This window comes from Desmodus rotundus, chromosome 11 (assembly GCF_022682495.2).
Source record: "Desmodus rotundus isolate HL8 chromosome 11, HLdesRot8A.1, whole genome shotgun sequence".
Taxonomy (NCBI): Eukaryota; Metazoa; Chordata; class Mammalia; order Chiroptera; family Phyllostomidae; genus Desmodus; species Desmodus rotundus.
In genome coordinates this window covers 76644893-76670612 of record NC_071397.1, presented here as the reverse complement: position 1 = coordinate 76670612, position 25720 = coordinate 76644893, and the positions used below count along the sequence as shown (strand labels likewise).

The 25720-nt window shown below is 36.9% G+C and overlaps 1 protein-coding gene across 1 annotated transcript in view; it reads right to left on the bottom strand.

Annotated features, from left to right (window-relative positions):
* The window catches only part of LAMA2 (laminin subunit alpha 2), a 514111-nt gene that overhangs the window by 258613 nt on the left and 229778 nt on the right, over positions 1 to 25720 (bottom strand). The window contains exons 11-12 of the mRNA XM_024551868.4: positions 19719 to 19859; positions 16945 to 17118 (exon numbers count right to left, since the gene is read on the bottom strand). Coding sequence (XP_024407636.2) covers positions 16945 to 17118; positions 19719 to 19859 — 315 coding nt within the window. The remainder of the gene's footprint in view (positions 1 to 16944; positions 17119 to 19718; positions 19860 to 25720) is intronic.

Genomic DNA, 25720 nt, shown 5'->3' with positions numbered 1-25720 from the left:
CAGATTTAATGCAATCCCAATCAAAATCCCAGAAAGTTATTCTGTGGATTTCAAGCCATTGATTCTAAAGTTTATACAGAGAGTCAAAGCCTGAGAAGAGCCAGCACCACGTTGAAGGACAATGAAGTCAATGTGAAGACATTACCCGAGTTTTTATAAAGCTGCAGTAGTAAGAACAGCGTGCAGTGGTAGTGAAGCAAGAATAGGCAAACAATCAAACACAATATGAAAGCTTAGGGATAGACCCACATAAATACAGTCATCTAATTTTTGACAAAGGAGCAAAGGCAATTCAATGGAGAAAGAATAATCTTTTGATACTAAACATCTACATGCAAAAAAAAAAATTGAATCTAAACACTGACCTTATATCTTTCACAAAAGCTAATGCAGAGTGGAGACAGACCTCAAAATGTATCTCATAAAACACAAAACTATAGAACTCCTTAAGGATAACAGATGAGAAAATCTAGAGACATTAGGTTTGGCAATGATTAGGGTTTTTTTTTTTTTTTTTTTGGATACGATACCAAAGCACTTGTCTATGAAAGAAAAAGTTGACAAGTTGAACTTTATTAAAATTAAAATAATCTCTCTGCAAAAGATACTGTCAGGGGAATGAGAAGCTAAGCCACAATTTTGAGTGAAAATATTTGTAAAACAAGTATCTGATAGAGAACTTGTATATAAAATATAAAAAGAACTCTTAATTCTCAGCAATACAAAAATAAACAATCTAGATTAAAAAATGGGCAAAAATCTAAATAGGTGGCTCACCAAAGATTGCATGCAGATAGCAAGTAAGCATATGAAAAATGCACAGCATCATACATTATTAGGGTGTCACAAATTAAAATAAAGAGATGCCATTAGGCACCCATTAGAATGCCTGAAGTCCAGAACACTGACAACATCATATACTGGCAAAGATGTGGAGCAAGGGGACTCCCACTCATTGTTAGCGGGAATGCAAAATGGCACGGGTATGCCAGAAGGACACTTTGACAGTTTCTCACAAAATTAAACGTTCTCTCCCACATGACCTAGAGAAGTTGAAAACTTAAGTCCACACACATTTAAGTTTTATAAATTATTGCAAAAATCTTGGAAGCAACCAGATGTCATTTGGTAAGTGAATGGAGAAATAAACTGTGGCAATCCAGAAAATGGTGTATTATTTAGTGCTAGATAGAAATGAGGTATTGAGCCATGAAAAGACACAGAGAAACCTTAAATGCATGAAACTAAGTGAAAAGAAAAACAACGTGAAAAGGCTACACACTGTACAATTCCAAGGACACGACATTCTGGAAAAGGCGCAACTATGGAGATGGAAGAGAAGGAAACGGCTCAGCCCAACTTTGTCACTTTTTTAAATTGTCCTGTCTGCTCAGGGGATGCAGAGTGATGGACAGAGAGTCGGAGCTCGGACATCATAATAAACATTAGAAATGCTTTAAAATGCACACACTTCTCCCACAGACAATATTGTGCAACCCAGTAGAATAGATAGCGTTAAGTCAAACATTTAAATTCAAAGCCACAGCTGACTAAATATTATTGTATCTGTTTATTTTATTATGTTGAAAGGCAGCTGCTTCCTAAGTGAAAGCAAATTAAACTTAGTTAACAAACTTCTTTAATTGGATGGCATGAACTCTAAAGAGTGATGTTTGAAAACGTGTCACAATTTATATACCTTGACCATAAAGTAAACAGCCTACTTTTTTTCACATCTTGCACAGAAAAACGGAAAGAGATCTGCAGTGGGAGTCACCGTGTCATAAATCTAATGCTAGCCTGGTCTGTGGAGAAGCTGTTTATCTTTGTTCAAGTGACTTAGTCTTTCGCGGTCTGCACGGTCTGTTTCTACATTCCATTCCGTGTACTCTCAACATGCAAAACGGATAGAGACACTCTGGTTTCAGAGGAAAAGGGGCTCCCTGTCTGCTCCATCCTACTTCCTGTCCCAGCACAGGAGGACCACACAGAACGCAGTGTGAAAACCATTTACTAGAACACTGCTCAAGTTCTTTCCAGTTCTGAAATTGTTTCTCTGTAAATATCCAAAACATCTTAACTTCCAATTCACAAAGAACAAGACTTTTACCCAAACAATGCTGTTCAGGCTCATAAAATTGGAGGGCTGGAAAAGAATTTGGCAGATTATTTAGGTCGTCTGCCTTGCTTGGAATACATGTGGCCTTAAATGATCCTAGGATTATTTTTAAAACTATTTAGAAAAGTACAAACAGGTTCTTAAGAACTTCCAACCAAATACTTTCTCTAAGGCTTCATTTTTTTTAAAGGAGAATTCTACCTATATTGCCTCTTGTTCTTCTTTTATGGAAAGAGAAATAATTACTATTCACACAGAACATCCATTTATTCACTCAAAAGGAAATTATTAAGCTCCTGTGCTGTCCAGAGCAATCTGCTAGCTACTAGAGATACAAAGGTGAACAGAATCCAGTTGCATTCAGAAAAGCACAGATCGGGGAGCAATATTTCTGCGTGCCGGGTGGTGGGAGGTCTCAGGGAAGAGCTCAGGGGAGGCCTAACTCAGCCTATCCTGGGAGATGGGGTAGTCAGAAAAGTTTCAGGTCAACTCTTAAAGAGTATTTTGAAGGATGAAGAAGTTAGTCACTCAGGAAAAGGGTAGAAGTGTTCTCAATAGGAAATCGAGAGATGGGGAAGTATGAGAGAGCATAGGATCCTTGTGGGCATTTTCATGGTTGGCCCACAGGGTTCCTTCCTAAGCTACAAGTCCGGAATGGAGCTACAAGTCTGGAATGGTCTCAGAGATTTCACTGTATCCTTAAGACAGTGGATTTTAAACTGGAGACTGAAAAAATCAAATTTGAGTTTACAAAGATCTTCCTCCATCAGGTAGGTGAATAAAGTGGTATCGGATTGGGGAGGTGAGAGGTAGAAACGCAGTTAGATGGGTTTTTCTGAAATCGAGGTAAGAAATACTGTTGGCTGAACATGGGCTGCTCAGTGTCTTGAGTCACTTTGGTTACTTTGCTCGGACATATCCCTCATTTTCCTGTGGCCGGGCTTATGTATCATCGACCCCTCAGATATGGACAGTAGCTGAGAAACGTTTCTTTCTCAAGTGTCAAGTAGTCACTTTATCACATTTTCTAGAGTTATTATTTCATTGTTAGTAGTCAGCTGATTGTGTGATTGTTTGTGGTGTTAGAATCTGCAATTTGCAGGTGACCTTCTAATTAATTCATCTGGTCTGTGTTCATACCAGATTTCTCCAAAACCTAGGCTTCTTCTGGGGAAACCACAGATGAGGCCATGGGGATAAGATGTAGACAGAGCTCCCAGCCCTGCCACCTAGCACAACAAGGACCAGCCCTGCCAATCACTGGATCAGTGCCATCCCTGCCGGTGGCCATAACTGCACCAGCACAGTCACCTACCGGAACCATTTTCCTTGTTTTTGCATGTTCTAATCAAGATTTTGTTTGTAAAACAGATATCATTACTAACATTATTATGTCCTCTCCACTTCCCCAATGAAGAATTGAGGCCCGATGCAGTTGAAGGTTGTCACTGTACTTACACTGGAACAGGGGTCAGCGGGGCTCAAGTTACAAAACTGTTGACTTGTGTTCAGGAAGAGCTGGAACCTCTTCTGGAACCTGAAACTGGCCCTAGCCTCCCTGGAATGCGCTGACCCTGCCAAGAGTCCTCACTCCAGAGTAATGACAGTGCGCTTCAGACTTCCCAATTGGTAAGACAGGCACTTCCTCGGATCAATTTTCTCCCTGTGTAAATGTGTATTATTTGTGTTGTGTGTTTCTGTGTGTATGATATTGACACATAGATTTGGACTGATGGATTTTGTGGTGGCTAAAGGGTAATTTTAAGGTCCCCTTTGTACAGGCTAAACTATTAGATAAGAAAGTCAACTTCTGAATTCAGACTAAGGCATGCTGCAGAAATTTTTTATTTTTATTTTTTGCCTTGGGAAGTTTAGGTTTGGGGAATCATGTACAGATATTTCATTAATTATCAGTAATTTTAATAAGTAATAGTAAAAAAAGTGGCCCTCAACATTTTGAGGCTTAAATATCACTTGGGAAAGTTGTTAAAAAAGGAGATTTCCACACATTTCCTCCAGATGTTTTCACTAAGTGATTCCGGGATGGGGGTCATTAATCTCCATTTTCAATTAAGACTCCCTATGACTCTGAATGAGACTGCTGTAACTAATAACTAGATTTAAAAGAAGGGATTAGGCCCTGGCTGGGGAACTCAGTTGGTTATCTTCCCCATATGCCAAGGTTGTGGGTTCGATCCCTGTTCAGGACACAAGCAAGAATCAACCAATAAATGGGTAAGTGTATGGAACAACGAACCTCTCCCCCCCACCCCCCGCCTCTCTCTCTTTCTCTGTCTGTTTCGAAAATCAATAAATACAAATATATATTTAAAAGAAGGGTTTATTTTCATGGTTCTGCTGAACCCCTTAACATGTAACATGTTTCCTTTAAGTAAAAATATATGAGTCAGGAACATGGACTCAAACCTCAGCCCTAATAAATCTTATGGGATCAAGCTGTCACGGGGTTCATTCCCAGCATAGTTTACATTTTCCTCAGCCTAAGTGTCTTTCACCAGGCACAAAGTTCATGTGTTTGGCACAACAAAACATTATTTCTTTTTTTAAACACTTATCCCAGCCACCATTATCTAAATAACTGCTAGATAATGAGATAGGTTAAATTGTTCTATCGTCTCCTGTTTATAAAGTTTCAAGAGTTTCTAAGTAAGAGCAAAATTAAGAATAAACACTAATAATCAAATTTTATTGCTATCCTTGTTTTGAAAGAAAAAGCAAAATAAAGCATTTTGACCTTTATACAAAGCCATCACATCTTAATTTAAAACTACTTGTTATCTGAAAAATATGCTCGACTCACTTTTTTTCCCCTGTGATGATGAGTAAAACTAAGCTGAAGGCAGTAAATGGCCTGGAGGACCTTTAATGGCCTGCAATGCTTTTTTGTTTGTGGGTTATTTCCAGTTCCATTTCATTAAAAAGACTTATTTCCAGAACACAGAGGCTGATTACTTTAAACCCAGGCCCAGATGGAAACCAGGGAAAAAGCATTCAGTTGACGACCAGACCACGTCTTTGATAGATTTGGGCTAAACAAGAGGGGGCTCTGTTGAACTATTGATAGTTACTTTCTAAATCAAAACACTATAAAAAAAACCCCAATATATATGGGAAATTATTTTCATCCTTTTCTCCTTGCTGCTCTATTTATTTATTCATTTCCTTTGTTCCATCCATTCCTCTCTCTCCCTCTTTTCCTTCCTTCCTTCCTTCCTTCCTTCCTTCCTTCCTTCCTTCCTTCCTTCCTTCCTTCTTTCCTTCCTTCTTTCCCTTCTTCTTTTCTTTGTGCGTAGGGAACCTTTCTAAAATTTCCATGGGATAATATCCAATCTCAAATTAGGCCCAGCTGCAGTTAGTAATAATGACTAATACTGAGTGCTTATTATTTATCAGACACTGTCTTGAGTGCTGTTTGTTAATTCACTTAATCTTCATGGTAACTCTGTGAAGTGGGTTATTATTATTATCTCACTTTACACATGAGGAAACAGAGGCACAGAAAAACTAAGTTACTATAGTATAATTGCACAGCTACGGTCTATAAGAACAAAAGTCAACACAACTCCCTATTTCTGTGTTAAACAATGCTGGCAACAAGCATAGTCTTCAACCCCATTTTTAACAGTTCTGCAAAAGTAATCCACAAAAACCTGGTTCCTGAACCACGATCCATGTACACTAGCTAACATATAGTCACATATAGACTAACTGCTTGCCTTTCAATACTTGATCCAAGACTTTTGCCTTATTCTTGGGACATATCCAAGGCTAAGTTATTCATAAATTCCGCCCAACTGCCTGCAGTGCAAGATCCCCTTAAACTCATGAGTAGCTTCCCCTGATCTTTGGCTTTCAAGACACTGCTGAGACTCAAGGTGACTGGTTTTCCACTTACTGAAGTACTTCATAAACTTAGTTTTGCTTGGTCAATAGGTTATTTCAAGAATATATTTGGCAGCTGACTTCTGTCTAATACTTATGAGGAATTAGAATATTGTATTTTGTTATAAATATGATAAGTAACTCCCCTCTAATTCTCTTCAAATGAAAAATATCACCATAGCAGAATAGGGAAATTGATGTCAAACTTCAGTAACTAGTTAAAAAATTTTAGCATTTTCTTACACTTGTGTGATTCTCAAATCAAAAATCTTTACAAAAGTTCTGTACAAACAGAAACAAGTCTCTGAGTGGCTCCCCCAATCTCGTGGAATTGAACCAGATTAAATTAACGAATTAAAAGGACACATGTGTGCATATTACAAATTCCAGGTAAGAAAATATTTTTATTCTTAAAATTTACTTGATCAGGAGACCAACAAGAATGAAGAATTCAGACACTGAAAAAAATCAAATAAAAACTGAAAAAAAAAAAGAAAAAAAAGCAAAACCTAGTTATATCACAATGATGAAGCCGGGAAGGAGTTCGTTAGAAAGGATGCATCACGTGGTGAACATTTTGGGTGTGACCACACAATGCAGAGGCGTTCTCATTTTTCAGAAATAGCTGTAAATATATTCATCTGAGTAAAACAATCATTGGTGTCTAGTCACACGTGCATGCTCTCTGCTATCACAGCTGTCACTGCTGCCGATCCGGGGTTGAGAGGTAATGGCTTCATGATTCAAGGAAACTGCCGAAGTGTGTACTCAGGCTTCAGTTGGAGAGATGGGTTCATTTATCATCATAATAAGCTATTACCATCGAGAGGTCACAACTCATTGAAGAGACAATCAGTCTAATTGGCTCAATTCCGTTAGCTTTTGACGTGCCTCAAGGAGATAAGCACTCTTTTGCAGGTAATTTTCAATCACCCAACAAAGTACCTGTTTAATAATTTATCACATTTCCAATTGGACTCTTACCACATAGCTCCCTTCTCCATGTGGCAAATGTCAGATTGTAGACCCAGATAACAGAGGGAGAACTTCAGAAAAAATAAGGTGAGAGAGCATTTGCTTTGACTCAAGTACCACTGTTAGAAGTGATGAGAAGACCTCAGGAATAAAAATTTACGCTTTATGCTTCCCCAAAAGGCCCTGGTGATAATAAGAATTTCCTGAAACTATCATCCTATTTGAATACTTGTGATAAATTAAACACACCAACCAATTTTTAGCTTATAGGATCGGGGTACTTACCACTTAATTAAGTAATCATATCAAAGCAATAATTTTTACAACAAAGTCTAGAACAGAAAAATAATAGTTTGTAATAGATTAATATAAAAATAAAAGCTATTCTCATTAAAATATCTTATTTTACAACTTTGACACCATTCTGGTCTTGAGTGGAGCAGTAGGCAGTCTCTGAGGCAAACTCACCTTATTCAAATGGCAGCTGTTACTCTAGAAAACTAACTAACCTGACATCTACAAATACATACTGTTTTTCTCCACTACTTTTTACACAACAGATGGTCACATACGCACCATTCTGCTTCTAGGTTTAGGTACTTAACCATATACCTTGGATCATTCCATATCAGTATAGAATATTCCTTATTTTTTATAGTTTTATAGTGTTAGACTGCATGTATGTACCCCCAAACTCTTTCAGTCTCTCAGTGATAGACATTTTTGCAGCTATCACAAACGTTTATGAATGGATAACTGCATCTTACATATTTATATATACCTGTGGGATAAGTTCCCAGAAGAGAAGTACATAAGCATAAGCACCTTTGTAACTTTAGTGAAGATTTCTAAATTGGTTTGCTTGGATTGCATCAAGGTACCTGCCCACTGCTAATATGTAAGGATTTTCATCTTTTTAAAGTCTCAGTAATAGCATGCTATCCATTTGGTTGACTTTCCTAAAATAGATTACAAGTGATTTCTCAGTGTTATTGTCATATTAAAAGTCAGTTTGAGTTTCATTTCATATATTGAAGAGCCACTTGTATTTTCTTGTCTGTGAGTGGTTCATTCATATCTGTTGCCCATTTTTCTGTTGTACAGCTGGCCTTTATCTCATCAGTTTCAACAACCTTTTTAGGTACTAGAGAGATTAGTTTTTTGTTTGCTATAAATCATAACAACAAAGAAATGTATGGGTTTTTTTAAATAATTGATATTTTATTCATTACGTTCGTTTTCTAGGGCTGCCAAAACAATGAACCGCAAAGTGAGTGTCTTTAGCAACAAAAAGTCATTGCCTCACAGTTCTAGAGGCTACGGGTCCAAGACCAAAGTGTTGGCAGCGTGGATTCCTTCAGAGGGCTGAGAGAAAAGGACTTGCTTTGTCCCTGCGTGGCTTGCAGATGGCTGTCTTCATGTTCACACGGCAATCTTCCTAACTGTACCTGTCTCCAAATGTTTACTTTTTATAAAGACACCAGTCCCATTAGGTTAGGCTCCACCTTCATGACTTCATGTTTAACTTGCTACATTATAGCTACTGAGCATTGATCGTGTTCATTATATTCAGAATATTGACTTCTCTCGTTTGTTGCTGACGGGGAGAAATCTCAAAATTCCTTTAAACACTAGGTTTTCGATGAAGCAGGAAAAGTGAGATACTTATCACATCATCTGCATGGAAAGACATGAAGCGATGCTTATTGGCTTTGTTTTGGTAGCTTCAAGATTAAGTACGGAACACTCTGCAGGTATCTCACAAAGCTAGCTCACTGATTTAATTTTTCACATTGCTGCAATGCTTCTATTTAAGTCGCATAATCTGCATACGTGCTAAAATTAGCTCTCCATGATTGTCCAGATGCTCTGCCAGATAGCAATAAAGAGGCAGGAGACAACGTGTTCTTTTGCAAACGTACTTATTGACACACTTGTGAGACTACCTGCAAAATAAATTACTGCAGCACACAACTACAGAAATTCAGAAAGCAAATGACATTTATTGAACAGCTTCTGTGTGCAAAGGACATTTTTGAGGATTCTGAACCTTCTGAGGGAATGTTGGAGTTCTCATTTTGCAGATAATGAGAGTAAGACAACTAAATTATGGACTATGTCCAAGATCACAGAACTAATAAGGTAGCTGTCCAGCATTTGAATCAGATCTATAAAAGGCATAAGGATCAAAACACAAAAAAATAACTGATCAGGGCCTCCCCTTGCATAAATAATTGTTTTCAATCAAGTCTAATGAGGAAAGAAAGAAAGAAAATAGTGTGTCCGTTTGCTAGTCCATGACCAAGGTGTCAGAGGACTGGTCTGTTCTGAGGGCTGTGAAGGAAGGGTCTGTTCCAGGCTTCTCTCCCTGGCTTGTAGATAGATGGCTATCTTGACCCTGTGTCTTCAGGCCATTTTCCCTTTATACCTGTGTCCCACTCTTCCCTACCACCTTGTTCTTTTCCCACTCTTGACAATTAAAAACACAATAAACAAACAAACAAATAAACAAAAAGTAGCAGGAAAAACGCTCTGACCATGACAAGTTCAGAAATGGCTTAATACTGCCCTTCTGAACTGTAACAGTTGGCGATTCTGCTCTATTAAGAGCCGGACGACAGATACTTGGGGTTTCTGCCCCAAGGACGAGGGCTAGTGCATGAGAAGCAGAAATATATTGGTTCCCTGTGGTGCACACAGAACATGGCTGTAAAGTGTTACCAAAAGGATATAGCAAAAAAAAAAGTAAAGTTTTACATTAAGATTTGTTTGAACTCTTTTATAGTGGTGCTGGTTTTGTTCTCTTTAGTTTTGAGGTAAAAATAGTGGTTGTAGAAGGAAGGCTTTTTTATGCTCTTATTAAAGCATAGTCTTCCTTTTTACAATTTCAAAGAAAACTTCATACAAAAGTACCTGACATTCTAATTTAAGTGCATGTGTTTTGTTATTCATTCAATAACTATTGTGCTAAGTCATAGCCCTAAAGAGATGACTATTCTGGACCCTGTGTTGGGTGGCAATCAGCTGAGAAACATTATTATTTAGCTTTTTGATTCTCTTAATTTCTTTTTGTAGGAAAAAATTTCTATCTGGTATCATAGTTCTTTTACCAGAAGAACTTTCTACATTTCTTCTAGTGTAGATGTGTTGATGACAAAGTATCTCAGCTTTTATTTCTAAAACAAACAAACAAATAAAAACCCTCTTTTAGGATTTTTCTCTTCATCTCTTTCCTTCCTTCCTCCCTCCCTCCTTCCCTTCCTCCTTTCCTTCCTTCCTCCCTCCCTCCCTCTCTTCCTTCCTTCCTTCCTCTTTTCCTTCCTCCCTCCCTTCCTTCCTTCCTTTTTAATAATTTGATTTGGATATACCTTGGCATGATTTTCTTGTCTGTTTTAATTGATCAATTTTTCTCCTGGTCACAGTTCTTATGCCCCTGCTTCTTTATAGGCCTGGTAATCTTCGATCTGAGGCCCAACATGATGAATGTTACATATTTGGGTGCTGGATTTTGTTGTAATCAGTTAAATAGTAATGGTACTTGCTCTGGCATGAGTTCATTTACTGGGAGTTAGTTGACTTCTTCCAAGGCTTGCTTTTAAGATTTGTTAGAGTGAATCTGGAGCAGCCTGTGGTCTGGGGCTAGTTTAGCCCCTCTACCAAGCCAATACTCTCTGCGTGCTTTACCTGATGTCCCTTCCATTATAAAGCTGGGGGGAAAATACAACACAACCAGCTCTATGTTAGCTCCAGGAATTGTTTTTCTTGCCACTTTTTGACAGTTCTGTCACCAGACCTGGGTAGTTTTCTCCCATCCAGCTTAATAGCCATCCACGCTGGAGGTTTACCTTTACACCTTTATAGATATCTAGACCTCTTTCTCTCTCTCTCCCCTGCTCCCTCTTTTTTAATATTATTTCTCACAAATTCTAGCTTCCTTGGCTTCCCTGAGCTCCAATCTCTGTCCTTCAGACTATGCTGGTTGGGTTTTCTCGCAACGCATTTCACCTTGGAAACTGCACTCAGTCAATAATCTGGGGGAGTTGTAGCTTCACCTCATTTTTTTGTTTTTCCTCAGGGATCACAGTCCTACTTTATCTCTTGTCCGGTGTCTAAAAACTGTTATTTCACATTTTTTTCTCAAGTTTTTTTGTAGTTTAAGGAATGTAAGTAAATATAGATTTCATTGTTTAATCATATTCAGAAGCAACTCTTCTAATGCATTGTCTTTACAAAGCTCTATTAGTATGATTTTTGAAACTGTAGTCTTTGTTTCAATTAGAGTTCATTTTTATGTGTAATGGAAGGCATGGAGCTGAGAGTGTTATTTTTCCTCTTTGGATAACCATGGTACCAGAACCATTTGTTAAATAGCCTGTCCTATTATCACTGATCTACAATATCTTGTCACAAAGCAAGTATTCATATATGCTTGGGATATTACTGGGCAAGTTTTCAGTTCCACTGATCTTTTACACCAACCAATCTATTTCCACACCAACCATGATCTGCCTTAATCATTACATGTTTTTAAAATAAGTCCTAAGTCTTTATATTAGGGTTTGACTAAAATCTCATCTCCAGCTTCTTTTAGGAATTCATTTGATTATACTTGGCCTTTTGCTTTTCCATGTAGACTTACTCCTTGGTACTTTCAATACTTTTTGCTATTTTAAAGGACTTTTTTTAAAAGTGTTTTTTAACTGATGTTTGCTGATGTAAAGAAACAAAATTGAATTTTATATATTAATTTTGTGTACAGTTCTCTGATTCACTTATTAATAATTTATCTAGTGAGTTCACAAAGCAGATAATCATATTATCTACATATTATAGTTCTATTTCTTCCTTTTCAATCACTCCATCTTTTACCTCTTATCTTTCTGCACTGACCAGATCTAGTTCAATGTTGAATAAAAGTGGTCATGGTGAAAATTGTTTCATGTTTGTAATCTTAAAGAATTCTTTGAAGATTATACATTAAATATTTAAAAAGTTCTTTGCCTTTGTGTAGATACTCTTTCATTAGTTAAAGAAGTGTCTCCCAATTCTACCTTGCAAACTTTTAAAATATCATGAATCATTATTTATTTTCATCTTTATCTTTTTATGTATCTATTGAAATAATTGTTTTTTCCTCTTTGCCCATTCTATATGGATGGATACTTAACCTGATTTTCTGATGTTAAACCAACCTTGAACTCCTATGATAAAGCAACTTGGCCAGCTAGGTTTTACCACTTTTATACACTATGGATTCAGATTGTTCATGCTTTGTTTAGGGTGTTTGCATCTGTTTTCACGAGGAGTATGGATAGCTGAATTTTTTCAGTGATGTGTTTGGAGTAGAGTCTGTATAATCGTTATCTCCATTGACCTGATAGGTAAACTCTTACCAATGTAGTTCTAGATTATGTTAGTTTTGTTGGTTCCATGTCACAAAGTCAACTCATATTGAAAGTACTGTTAAGGAAACTCCCTAATTTTTCTTATCAAATTGTCAAACTGAATGTTCCCTTATTTAGTAATTATTCAGTTGACCAACTGTAAAAGCTGATCTTTGCATCTGTTGTAATTCATTAGAAGGCATTGTAAGCAGAATAATGCATGTGGATATCAAAATGATTTTTCATAATAATTTGAGATATTAGAATTAGTGCTTTATAAATTTCATTAGGAAAAGTATAAAGATAATATTATTACAAGGATGGGTGAGACTGGGAGATTTTTGTATATGACCTTGAATCCTCATAATTGGGCTTTGTGTACTAGACATTACCATAACTATGATTGATAAATGAGTTCTTGGTTTGTTTTTTTTTAATAAATATATTTTCTCATGGATGCCTAACAATGCTTTTGGTTTATTCTAGGCAACAGATCTTTTCCCTGGTACTACTCCATTATCATATCATTCTTGATCAGATCTGATTCATGGAGTAAAAATTCATTCAGAGTTTATTCTGTTCACTGTATGGTCATGCCATTCTAGGCATACATAATGCCCTCTGATTTAACCCAAGACTTAAATTGGAGGAAGTTAAGGATAAAGAGAGTTTGACTTTAACTTTTGAATAATTTTTGAGGAATGTGGAACAAAGAAGTCACATGTACAATTTCTGCTGCTAAAAGGAGAGTGGATCTTGCGTGTTAGTGAGTTTTTAAGCTTTTCAAACCAAGATTGAAATCATCTTCCAACTTCCACATAAACCTCAACTTTAGAGTCATTTCTGAGGAAGCTTATTAAAACTACTTTTTGTTGTTGTTAAGTAAGTAGCATTAATCACAAAGTATTTTTTAAACTCCTTTTATGTTAGGAGATCTACCTTGTCTTGCAAATCTCAAACATCACTCTCCTTCAAATCCATAGCTTTAATTTGGGATCTGAGAGGTAGAACTGAAAGTCAAGCAAGCACAACAAAGAAGCACCAAAGATTACTTTTAGCAGCCAGATGCTGTTTTGTCAGCAGACTCATAATGTGCATTTTAAGCTAAGCAATACGTACACTTGGCAACTACATGAAACAGCCTAAAAGCTTCTTTAAACTAGAAACAGAAAAAGACAACATAATGTTGTAGGAAATAAGCATTGTTTTGTAAGGAACAAATCACCTAAGATTAATTTAATAATGCTCAGAGACTCAGAGGCGGCACTTCAGACCTTAGCGGGATTGCAGGAAGAGTAGACAGGAAGCCCGACTCTCTGGGAACTTTACAGAGGTGATGAGAATTGCTTTTGGAAGCTGCACTATTTCAGACCACTAGGGTAACCTTAAGTAAATTATTATTTCAGTGTTCCAAAAGCACTTAGTTTACTAAAGCAGTAAATTATTCCAACTCTGAAATTCACAAACTGTTCCTAAATAGCTGAACCTTGCAGCAAAGCAGCAGGACTCTGTCCTCCGGCTCCTCCCATTCTTGCCTCATCCCATGCTTAAACAAATGCCCTAAAGCCCAGCATTAACATTTCCAAGCAGTTAGAAAAGGAAGTGGTGCCTAGTATAGCCCTGCGGGTACCTGACTTCACTCTCTACCTAGAATGAAGGGAGAAAATTAACACTTGATTGTGCCAATGGTGCTAGATATTCACTCATATATGAGGAAAAAAAAAACATTTTTCAAGATGGCTATTGAGGAATTAACTCATAGTTAAGATCATGTAAAGTTTTTAAACGGGCAATATAAAACTGTGCTAAGTTTTTCTAGGCCTCATCTGCTATCTGCATACACACGTAATTCACTTATGTATTCCTCGTAACTCTAAAAAAGGAACTGCACTCAATAAAAATGTTTCTTTGATCAAAAAATATTCCTTTGGTAAGCTGCCTACTGTTCTTGAGTTTTATTACAATCAGACAGACCTCTATGCTAGCAAAGCGTATCCCTCGTCAGAGGGGTTTTGTTATTTGGGGTTAGGTTTCCAAAAAAGAAGAATGGCGTGTGGCTTCTCCATCACAGTAGAATATGCACAGCACAGCACCTCCCCGTTCTGTTATTCATAGCCTTGTAACCCAGTGGCTGACTGGAAACATGTTTGAAAATTGGTTATATAAATATTTAGGAGATGCTAATAGCATCTCCTAAATATTTTTTCAACTTAGAAATTAACACTAAAAAAGCAGAGGAGGAATTATGTACCCACAGCCTCCTCGTCATTAATGTAAATGAAATTCAGTATCTAAGCAGATGCGCTAGTTTCTTGATACACTATTTCTGTCAGATTCTGGCAATGGCTCTGATTCGAACAGCGATTACTGATGAAGAATTTAGCCTCAACTCTTTAGAAAAGTGGTTTTATTGAATTTACAAACAACGCCCTACAATTTTCCATTTCCTTAGCAAGATATGAAATCAACCAAGCTAAGCATGTCATCATGACTATAATTTACATGATGTGACATGACAGTTAAGATGTACTGTGGTAATTTGTGAGGGCTTGCAGTATTATTGGTATTATCAAAAATTTATATGGTTCAGTTATTAAGGCAAATTGTTTCATTCATACTGAGGTATCTGACAGTAAACCGCTGAGGGCTTCCACATTACATTAAGAGATGTCTTCCATATTCAAACAATTTGCACACCCTGTTACCATTATTTTGCTCGTTGAATGGAAAGTGAAGCACAGGCAAGCACAGCTTTTTGATGTGAAAATAATCTGTGGGGGAATATGAAGTGCCTCATTGTGGGTGGTTATAAGGAACGGTTTAGACAGGATAAGGAAAGTTGTCTTTGGGAACCAGCAGCTATGAACAGGAAAATAATCTGTGGGGGACTATGAAGGGCCTCATTGTGGGTGGTTATAAGGAACGGTTTAGACAGGATAAGGGAAGTTGTCTTTGGGAACCAGCAGCTATGAACAGGGTGTCCAAATTCTTTGCTCTGATGTTATTTAATATCCCATTTGGTTGCTTGCCTTCTGTCAGTTTGATTTTCAGCCAACAGAAAAAAAAAGCATAAGACCAAAGAAGAAATCTTCGGAAATAATGGTAAAGAATATTCTATTCTAGGCTTTCTTAAAATAAATTTCACTATAGTAAGAAAAATAAGACCTCTGAAACTCATCCTATTTTGATCCAAGGCTGTTTATTAAACCCCTCAGAGCGGGAAAAAAAAATTGACAGTTTATTTTTTGGGAAATTTAAGCTGTAGACATTCAAGTCTTAGGTGCTCTTTAATTCTTACTGGGAATATAGGAGTTTCCTAAATAGAATAGAATGGAATGACTTATTGTAATGGACCTTGCAAATAAACATTTAATTAGTTTTTTATTGTAGCTGTAGAATTTTATGCAACATATACTGTCTCTTTTAAAATACCCATTCATTGAAAAACTTGTTTTATTAATTTATACATTTTGCATAATAACATTTTTCGAGACTGTTAAAGATAAGAAAACTGGCCATGAGTTAAATTTCTTCAATCTGCTAAAACCACCAGCTCCCAATCACAAAGTAACATATAAACTACTATTACTTTTTTTTATCTCAAGACTCACGTGCCAAGACAAAAGAACCACTAACTCTAAATATATTTTTACTTATTTAACCAGTAAAAATTTCTTCAAAAGCAACTCTGTATCCTTATAGGTAAAAACTACACTTAAAAAGCATCAATTTGCTAAGGGATTTTAGCAAAGTGTAATTCGGATGATTTAACTATCAGCCGACAAGGTATTAACTTTCACAGAACAAGGAAGTATTCACATGTAGAATTACCGTACCAAATTTTGTTTCCAACAAATTAATATGCAAAATAAAATAATAAAGGCCAAGGCACTGCCTCGGTAGAATTATTCACGACTGGGAAAAAACAGGGCCTGCACTTCTGAGACTACTATGTACATTCATCTGGGCATGTTTTTATTGATGTGTGTGTGGGCTTTAAAACAAACATGTGCTTCCAATCTGGCATGGCTTTTAGGGGAGTTCTCTTTCTGAGCTCCAGGAAATGTGTTGTTTACATAAGCTTCATGCACGCATTAAATTAGTTATGCAATAAATTTCATTTCTAATTAACATTCACAAGAGATTAAAAAGTAGCTCCCTTGAATATCAGTGCTGAAATGAAATAGAGACAGATGAAGAAGACTTCGGTAAGTATCCCACCATGGACAACTCTAGAACAACAGCTATTTCAAGTAAAACCAGATTCTTCAAATATATGTATATAATTTGTTTTGCAGAAAACCTAATGCCCTCATTAGTTTGTTTTTCTTATCATTTGTTGATACAAAAGTGTACACAGAACAGCATGTACGCAGAGTGGTGAACTAGGGATTCTATAGCCCACGGGACATGGGAAAAATGTCCAGTTAAATCTAATTTAGTTGGTCCTGCCCATCTAAAACTGTATATGTTTGCTATTCTTTATCCTTCTTTAAACAAATAAATAAACCCATTCCTTTATTGATCTGTTAAAACAAAGAAGCAAGCATCTCATGGACTTACCTTGTTTCCCAGATAGGGAGCTGGTGCGCTCCAGAAGTACTCCCGAGGCAGCTCTCTGCGGGCCTCTGTGCTGCGGATGCTGATCTGCTGGGGGCGCTCCCAGTCACCCTGCTGGAGCGCCACCCGGATGTGACCGGAGATGTCCGTCAGATACCAGCCACTCATGTCTTGTATCTTGAAACACACACACACAGTCATCATTACTTAGGAAAAATAAAATCCATCCACTTCTTCTCTCTTTCATATTCTTTAAGTATTCATTCATTTAGAAGTTAAAAAATAAACCAAAAAACTATACAAAAATATGAGATTGGTGAATATCACTAAACTTATCATATGTGCTCAGTATAGGTTATTTTTTTCCCTTGATGTTTATAGGCATTTAGATGGTACTTACTATATAATAATCTGTTTTTATTGATTCAGTGCTTTTTTTTAAAAGTGGGGGAAAAAAGGGGAAGGGTTGTCAAGGAACATGTATAAAGGACCCATGGACAAAGCCAAAGTGGGGAAGGATTGAGGGTGGGAGGTGGGGGTGGCTGGGCGGGGAACAGACATGAAGGAAAATGGAGACAACTGTACTTGAACAACAATTAAAAAAATGCAAAAAATTCATGATTCCAAATACTTCTTTCTTAATAATAGAAATCCATTCAAAATTATACAATGGTTAAAATGTTGTGTTAATGATCAGATAGTCTGATTTTGAATTTCATATTTTTCACTCCACTAGTAATTTCCTATTGTTTATAAACTAAATTATTTCAAAAGGTGTTACCTATGAATTTGTGAAGCAGAGGAAGAAAAGAAATAAAATATGCAAGTGTCTGAAAGGTGGCTTTGCAGTCAGTATTTCCTCCCTTCCTATTTATTTAAATTTCAACTTTGAGACTTAAAAACATTTTAATGCACCAGCCTGTTGCTATGGCTACAGCTCACAATACTGTACCTACTCCTTCCCACAGCATCGGAAATGCTATGGGAACCCATGTTCTTGGATCCTTGGCTCAGAAAAGGAAGAAGCTGTACAGATTAGGATTAGAAGCTGTACAGATAGAAAAGGATTAGGAATATATGATTATTTGCTTTTCTATCTTTATACTCCAGCAAGGGGCAGGCATAAAGCTATAATTCTAATTTCAACTGTCAGGTCTGGATAAAACACTGGACACTGAGGTTTACAGCTCCCAGGGGTCCAGTAGACCTGTGTGAGCTGCTGGGTATTGTGGGTGATAAGGAACAGACTGGTGATGGTGATTATATGTGGATGAAATACCTTTTTTAAATTTCTTTATGTAGAAGTCATTTGATTCTGTATCTCCCAAAGCTGTGGAATTGCTGGGACTGCCCCAGTCAAAAGAGAAAGGGAGGCCAGGTAAAAGCTTCCTTGCTAGCTAGGCAATAAGATAGACATGACTTTCTTTTCTTCCCTTTCTAACATCACCCTCCAGACATTCTCAGACAACCCAGTGAGATTGAGAGGAAGTTCTTCCCAGAAGACTTACTGAAGTGCAAATATCAATGGACCCGGTTTTGGAGGACCAAGGCTGAGTGCCTGCTCTGTTCCTCTGCTAAACATAAAACTTTGATATAGTAATGAGGCTGCCTAGAAGGGGGGCGCTATAAACAAGGGAGGAAGTTAGGCTAGATGCCCATTTGCTGTTGGTTCTATGTATGCTGCTCCAAAAGTAATACATTTGATAGAGTGTGTATAGGTTCAATTTTAGACATGAGAGAACAATCAGAAACTACTTACGATATTTCAAACTTGACTTAAAAGCAATACAGACAGAGAAGAAATGCAATAGTTGTATTAAGGATTAGTTAGCTGATTAAAGTTGAAAGGAAGGTAGATAGTTTATTGAAACAGTGATCTTTGTAAAACACTACTCTCATCACTCTTCTGCTAAAACCCTTCAATGACTCTTTAGGTGTTAGAATCCAACTTCTTAGCATGCTAAACCCTGTATGGTATAGTTTTTCATTTCCCTTCTTGGCTTCTCTTTCTCTAGCCTGTCTTCTGCTCTTCTGGGCTCTTAAGGGTGGCTAGACCGGCTATTTGTAATTCCCTGAAGGTCCCATTTTCCTCTCATACCTCTCCTATAAGGAGACAGACTACTGTCTGTGCACAGTGGAAAAGGCAATGGGGAGTGTGGTGGGCATCAAAGAAAGGAAGGAAAATATTTTTTTGTTTATGTGCAACGGAGAAAATTCTAGTAACTACCAAGTAGGCAATAATTTGAAAAACTTTAAATTGACAAAGAATAATGATATTGTCCAAATTTAGTGACCCCCTTTTTAACAATGAAAGGGCCCACCCAACATCAAATAGTAACTAAAGGCTGGTGATTAATGTGTATTATGTAGAGAAATAATAAAACAATTTTTCTTAACTTGTACATCAAAAATATTGGTGCGTGGATAATGTTATTCTTCATATCACAATCTGATGCTTTCTCTATTGAATCACCTTCCCTTGGGGCTAGAACAACATTAACTTCATTACTGCTTCACATATTAATCACGGATACTGAAAAGGCTATTGTTTACTTATTCTAAGAAGTTCCTGTCTACGCACTATTACAAATAAAACCTTAAAGGCTTTGATCAAAATACACAAATAGCATTTGAAAGAAAATCCCATCACTTCTGCATGATTATTTTAAGTAGAAGCTCACTCCAAGAAAAGAAAATTAATTTCTGACAAAAGAACACAACAACAATAGCAAGAAGGCCCGTGGAACAGAGTACAGAATTAAAAGGCTGCTGCTCACATTGCCATAGGTCCAGTAGGAGCTTTGACATCTGTTGGAAACCCCAGAACAGAAACACTCGTCACATCCTTTATGGTTATCTGCTTGCAAGTTGAAGAAGCCAGATTTGCAGCGGCTGCAGTCTCCTCCTTCAACGTTCTCCTAGAAGTAGAAAAGTGTGGTAGCAACAGAGGGGCCCTTTGGAATTGTCTTTGTTTCTGTGTGAGGAAAGTATAAACTGTATAGTCTTCATTTTACCTCTCAAAAACATTTAAAGATCCCGTTTGAAAGTTCCTTAGAGAGCTATATTCTTTCTAATTGCACTGATGGGAAGGAACAGTGGACACTCTCCTATAGTAGTGAAAGTTACCATTTGGTCTTCCTGCATGTTGAGAGTGTGGGGTTAATGTTACGATAAATACAGCAATAAGTTAAACCGACTAAAATCAGTTTGGTTCACTAGTGGCTATTGTTGAACTACTTTGTCTTAGGACACATGATGCATGACAAAACATTAGTTCAAGACATTGATCTAATACATGGATGTATAATGGAACATTGATATTATACATATGGTAAAGTACTTTTCACATTCTATATTAAAAATGCATACATTTGAAGAAACCTGACAGGTAGAGAAACTGGGGCAAACAGTCCCAGTACAGGATTTCTGTAGAGAGATTAAGTTGAAAAGGAGGGGATTTGTCCCTGTTTAATTTTCACAGTGTTTTCTTTTATATAACGGTTAGCCAGTTAATCATACAGTGATATTATAGGACAAAATAATTCTCATTCGGTGCCTGCTCTCCAGACTAGTTTCATTAACTCTAGTCCCAGTATACTGAAAAACTATTTGTTTGTAGGTGAGCCTGCAATGTGGGCTTGCCCGAGGAAAGCTGTATAACAAAAAAAGGAAAGGTATAAACTTTCAATTTAAAGAATAGTTAAAGTTGGCTAATAACTTTTAAAGGAAGGTTGCTTGCTTTCCATGAAACCGATTTTTAATATTCCCTATGTATGTATTTGCCCGCATTTTTTCCTGTGCCTTGAATTCCCTTATTACCTCGATTCTGAAACTTTCCTTTTCCTTAGAGAACTAACTACTTGCTCAACTGTTTTCATAGCCCTTTATACACTGCTCTATTATAACCATAGAAAAAGTACAGCTATTTCTTCTAAGATCGTTCTCTCCAGCTGTATACCATGATCTATTCAGAGACAGAAACCCTATGTTTACCCTGTCTTTAGAGTACGAGTGTTCCTAGTAGAACACTGAACGCCAGCTTAGTAAAATGTTATTAAGTTTAAGTGAATCTCTTAGCGGATGTGTCTTTCATGCATAGTAAAATGTTATGCACATAGCAGATGGTTACTAAAAATAGTTTATAATAAACCAAGATTGTGTAGGAGATAGGGATGATAAAACATGATAACATAGGAGGAAAAATAAAAAGAGCAGGAATAGCATGAAAAAAGAGATAAATATATAAGAATAAACAAACGAAGAGGTTCTCCTTGTATCCAAGAGAATAGTTTATTTGGAATTAATTTCTGGACTCTTAATTTCTATGACCCACTTACAACCTCAACCACCTCTATATTGCTGGAGCCTAAACAGAAGGGTGTCTCTAGATCTGTTCCATGTGTCAAGCTTTGGCATGTTGGTATATATGTACACAAATTCAATTATTGCTATTGAAATTCTTGCTAGCTTTCATTTCTAAGGTAGATTTCAGATATTTTGAGATGTTAGATGTCAGAGAAATGAATCAAACTAATTTCAGATCTATGGTGACAAATAAATCCCCAAAGCCCTGAAGTTGAAAGCATCTTCAGAAGAGTACACAGGCAGGAAAGATGAAACATGTATAATTATAATTCAGCTTATCCCATTGAGGAAACAGTACAGCTGTTCTGTACACTGTGTTCTTACTTTTTTGGTCTAATCTACCTTTCATTTACTCTAATTTGAAAGCTTGTAATACCACCTTTCTGAGATTCAGACTGAGTTCAATAAGAGATTTGGAGACAGTAGTTACATTTTTCTTAGCTCCATTTTACACTGGAAATATGAGCTTGAAAAAATTATAATTAAATAATTGCAATATTTCATTTTATCTACTGATCTGAAGCAACAAATTAGGGTGGGAATTCTAGGAACTACAAAGAATGGTGGGTCAAGGTCTCTGTATTTAAAAGCCAATATCTCAAGTTTGGTAAAAATATATATTTGTAATCAACTATAATGCAAGGTGGACCATGATAAGTGCATCTCAGAAATAAACTAAATTAGGGAAACACAGAAGCAAAGGGACTAAAATGCTTGCTATGAAGGTTTGAAAAGGCTTTATGAAAGTAGCAGAATTTGACCAAAACCTTGAAGCATGGTTAAAAAATTCAATCTGTTGGAGGAGATAGAATGAGAAAGCCATGTTATTAAAGATATTAGTTATATTTTGTTTGCTTTTTTCTTTTGTTGATTATGTTCCAGTTAAAGGTGAGATCATATGGTATTTGTCCCTCACCGCATATAACCAGAGACATTGAAATTAAGAACAATGTAACAATAGCCAGAGGGGAGTGGGGAGGGGATAGTGGGGAGAGGGGTCTACAGGAGCTACTACAAAGGACACAAGGACAAAATCAAGGGGGAGGGTAGAGGTGGGGGAGGGAGGTGGGATTGGCTGGGGTGGGGTGGAGGGATGGGGAGCAAATGCAGACAATTGTAACTGAATAACAATAAAAAATAAATAAATAAAATAAATTTAAAAAAATCTAAGTCAAGAAGAAAGTAAAATCTATAGTTTAAAGAATTCTCCAGTATGTACCTCCTTTCCCCACCTGGTACACAGTGCTGAAGCAATAAAAAAATTTAAAAAAAGATATTAAGAACAAGAAATAATCGAAAGAATAGAAGGTTCATTCATTTTGCATTCTTTTAAAACACATATATTCAATATTCCCTATATGCTAGGAACGTCACTTGGTCCTTGGGTTCCAGGGTTCCTGGCCTCACACAGTGAACATTTAAGGCTATCTTAAAAGATTTGTATAGTTTCCCTTAGGAACTGATAAGTCTTTAAAGGTTATTCAACAGGAGATAAGCCAACAGAACTATACTTGGCATAATTAAACTGGTCGTAGCAGGCAAATGTCTATGAAATGTGAGATGCTGAACAAGGAAAACTTTCATTCACATATTGGCTCAGTAAAGAATTAATTCAGCAGGCTTGAACTGCTCAAGTCCTGCACAATCCAAATTGAAAGTCTGTCCCTTGACCAGCTAATGGGAGGTAACCTATTAGCCCTTAGAATTTCCCACCTGATAAGACTGTCTTTGTGTACTGGGCTGGGGGTCACATCAGGTATCTTATGCAAACATGTAATTTATGGTGAATGCCTAGTTTTCCAACTGAGGCCTGGCCACATTGTATCAGTTTGACCTTTGGGAGTTTTAGAGACTGAAGAGTTAAGGTCAATCATGTCCGTGCTCCCTATCTACATGACTGACCCCTAGTAAAATCTCTGGACACCACGACTTGGGAGAGTTTCCCTGCTTGGCGATGCTTTACATGTGTAGTCACACATTGCTGCTGGGAGAATTAAGCACTGTTTGTACTGTTCCACTAGGAGAGGGGAACTGGCGTTTGCCCTTAGTCTCTCCTGGACTCTTCCCTATACACATTTTGTCTTTGATGATGTTAATCTGTATCCTTACACTCAATAAAGCAAAACCATGTGTACGACAGTTTTTCAGTGTTCTGTGAGTCCTTCTAGTGAATCATTGAAATTCAGTGTGGTCTTGGGGACCCCTACACACCATGGTAAAGATAATAGGATGTCTGCACTTATAAAAACAAGTTAGCCAAGTGGCAGTTTTGCTTTGTTTATTATGACATTCTTTGAGCCAATATATTTTAGATCCTGTTCCAAGTCCTCAAACTGATCCTCTTATATCTCCCCACACCCAATTCACTTCACCCCTCTTCAAAAGTAGTTACCAACTCTTATAAGATTTGCATAGACCTCATATACAATTGCAAAGCAAGTCAGCATAAAGCCACAACCTTAAGTTACCAGATTCCTACTTTTTCAGTCTTGACTTTGTGCCATACTTTCTCTTTAGTGAGTGTGAGTGGCAGCTCCTAATCATTCCATTGAAAAGTGCTTGGTCCTAATTTTTCTCAGGCTTTACTAAAGACAAATATTAAACCAAAACTAAATAGTACATATGGTGGATGTAGTACCTATTTGCATATCTGTATTTAAGGACTAGGTAAAGTACTTCTGAAGCTGGTAGGAAAATGAAAATCAAGGAAAAAAATCTGTTTAGCTCACTAGATCTCTGCTTCTGGACACATCTCAACATGTTTAGAATTAATTAGTTATATCAGGCTCTACTTCCTATTTCCTTTTCCAACCTCCCTCGAGAGGATAGACATCTCAATAATTTCTTATTTTAGAATTGTATTTCCAAAGTTCCCTTTGAAAACAATAGTAGTTTTAAAACAGTGATTACTAGAGAACATCAAAGTTTGATAATAATTTAGATGTTTTAGAGTGGCACAATTTAAACACAGAAGCACAGTAGTCAGGGTTTTTATTCCACATCCATGGAAACAAAGGTTTCCCACCTTCTAGTAGTTCGTTAATACACACGACCTTGGCAACTGGGGTCACCATTGTTTTTATGTGTTCCCAAGGGGATCGCTGCTGTTTCAGAACTTCTCTGTGACACATCAAGGCTGTCATCCATGAAGCATCCCCTGATCGTATTCCTGATTCATTCTTGGAAGACCCTCTTGATCCGAATGGTTCAGGACTTAAATTTCCAAGAATGAACCTTCGGCTTTATGGGCAGGTTTTTATGAGAAATTTCCTTTGCTATCGATACCACATTACTAGGAAGTAATTTGTACATTATTTTTCACTGTTCCTTTCTTCCCTATTATTACTCATTTGGTCATCAAATTATACGTAAACCACTAATACAAGACATTATACAAGATGCAAGAGAGAATATAAAAATGCCCTCAAGAGCGTTGTAGTAAAGGAAGTAGAAGTGTAGATGATGAGGATAATGCAAGTCAGGAGAAAGTCACGGCCCTAAGGAGGGTACTGAGTACATGCTTCGTATCCAACACCACAGTCGTCACTAGAGTCCGCCATCCTTCTGAAGGAAAAATAAAACAAAAGCCTTAAGTTTGAAGGAGAAGATGTATCCCAAGGTTTGCAGGATAGGACTAACGTAGGCTGCTGCAGCACTGTTCTCAGATGTTTCCAGAAGTAAGAATGCCTACTAGATGCCACTTATTAACATAAATACATAAATACAAGCAGGAAGACCACCATTTGCTTGCAACATTTTCTTGTCATTTATGTTATAACGTCTTCAAGGGCAAATATTATATCCTATAACAACACAGTTTGTAAAGCACAGATGTGAAAATAATTGATCCTAAAAACCTAATAATGGTGAGAGCTTTTTGATTACAGCCCAAATGCCATTTTGGTCATTATAAGATTTCTCTGTTACCTATTTACCTATTATTTTACCACTTCTTTGTATTGATCAACTTTTACAAGAGTCACAGTTGACCCTTGAACAACACAGGTTTGAACTGTGTGGGCCCACTTATACACAGATTTTTTCTTCAATAAGTATCCAGTGGTCCTTCCATTCCCCCGGCCTTTGCATCCTCAGAGTCAACCAACCACAGATGGGAAATAAAATATTTGATCTGCAGTTGGGAATACACAGTTGAAAATCCAGGGTTGCGGAGGGCTAACTGTGTGCATTTCAAATGGGTAACTTTTGTCAATCTGGTAAATTTATTTTAATGCTTTATTTATTTAACTCCAACAGTAATTCTTTCTAATTTATAAATCATTGGCCATTTTTACACATAAGCCTCTGAAATAGGTGATTTCCAGATTGCTGCAGAGTTCCACTCTAAAGATTAATATCCTTTATTTCACCATATTTTCTTAAAGTCAAATATTCTACTTTCTTGATTTCTAAA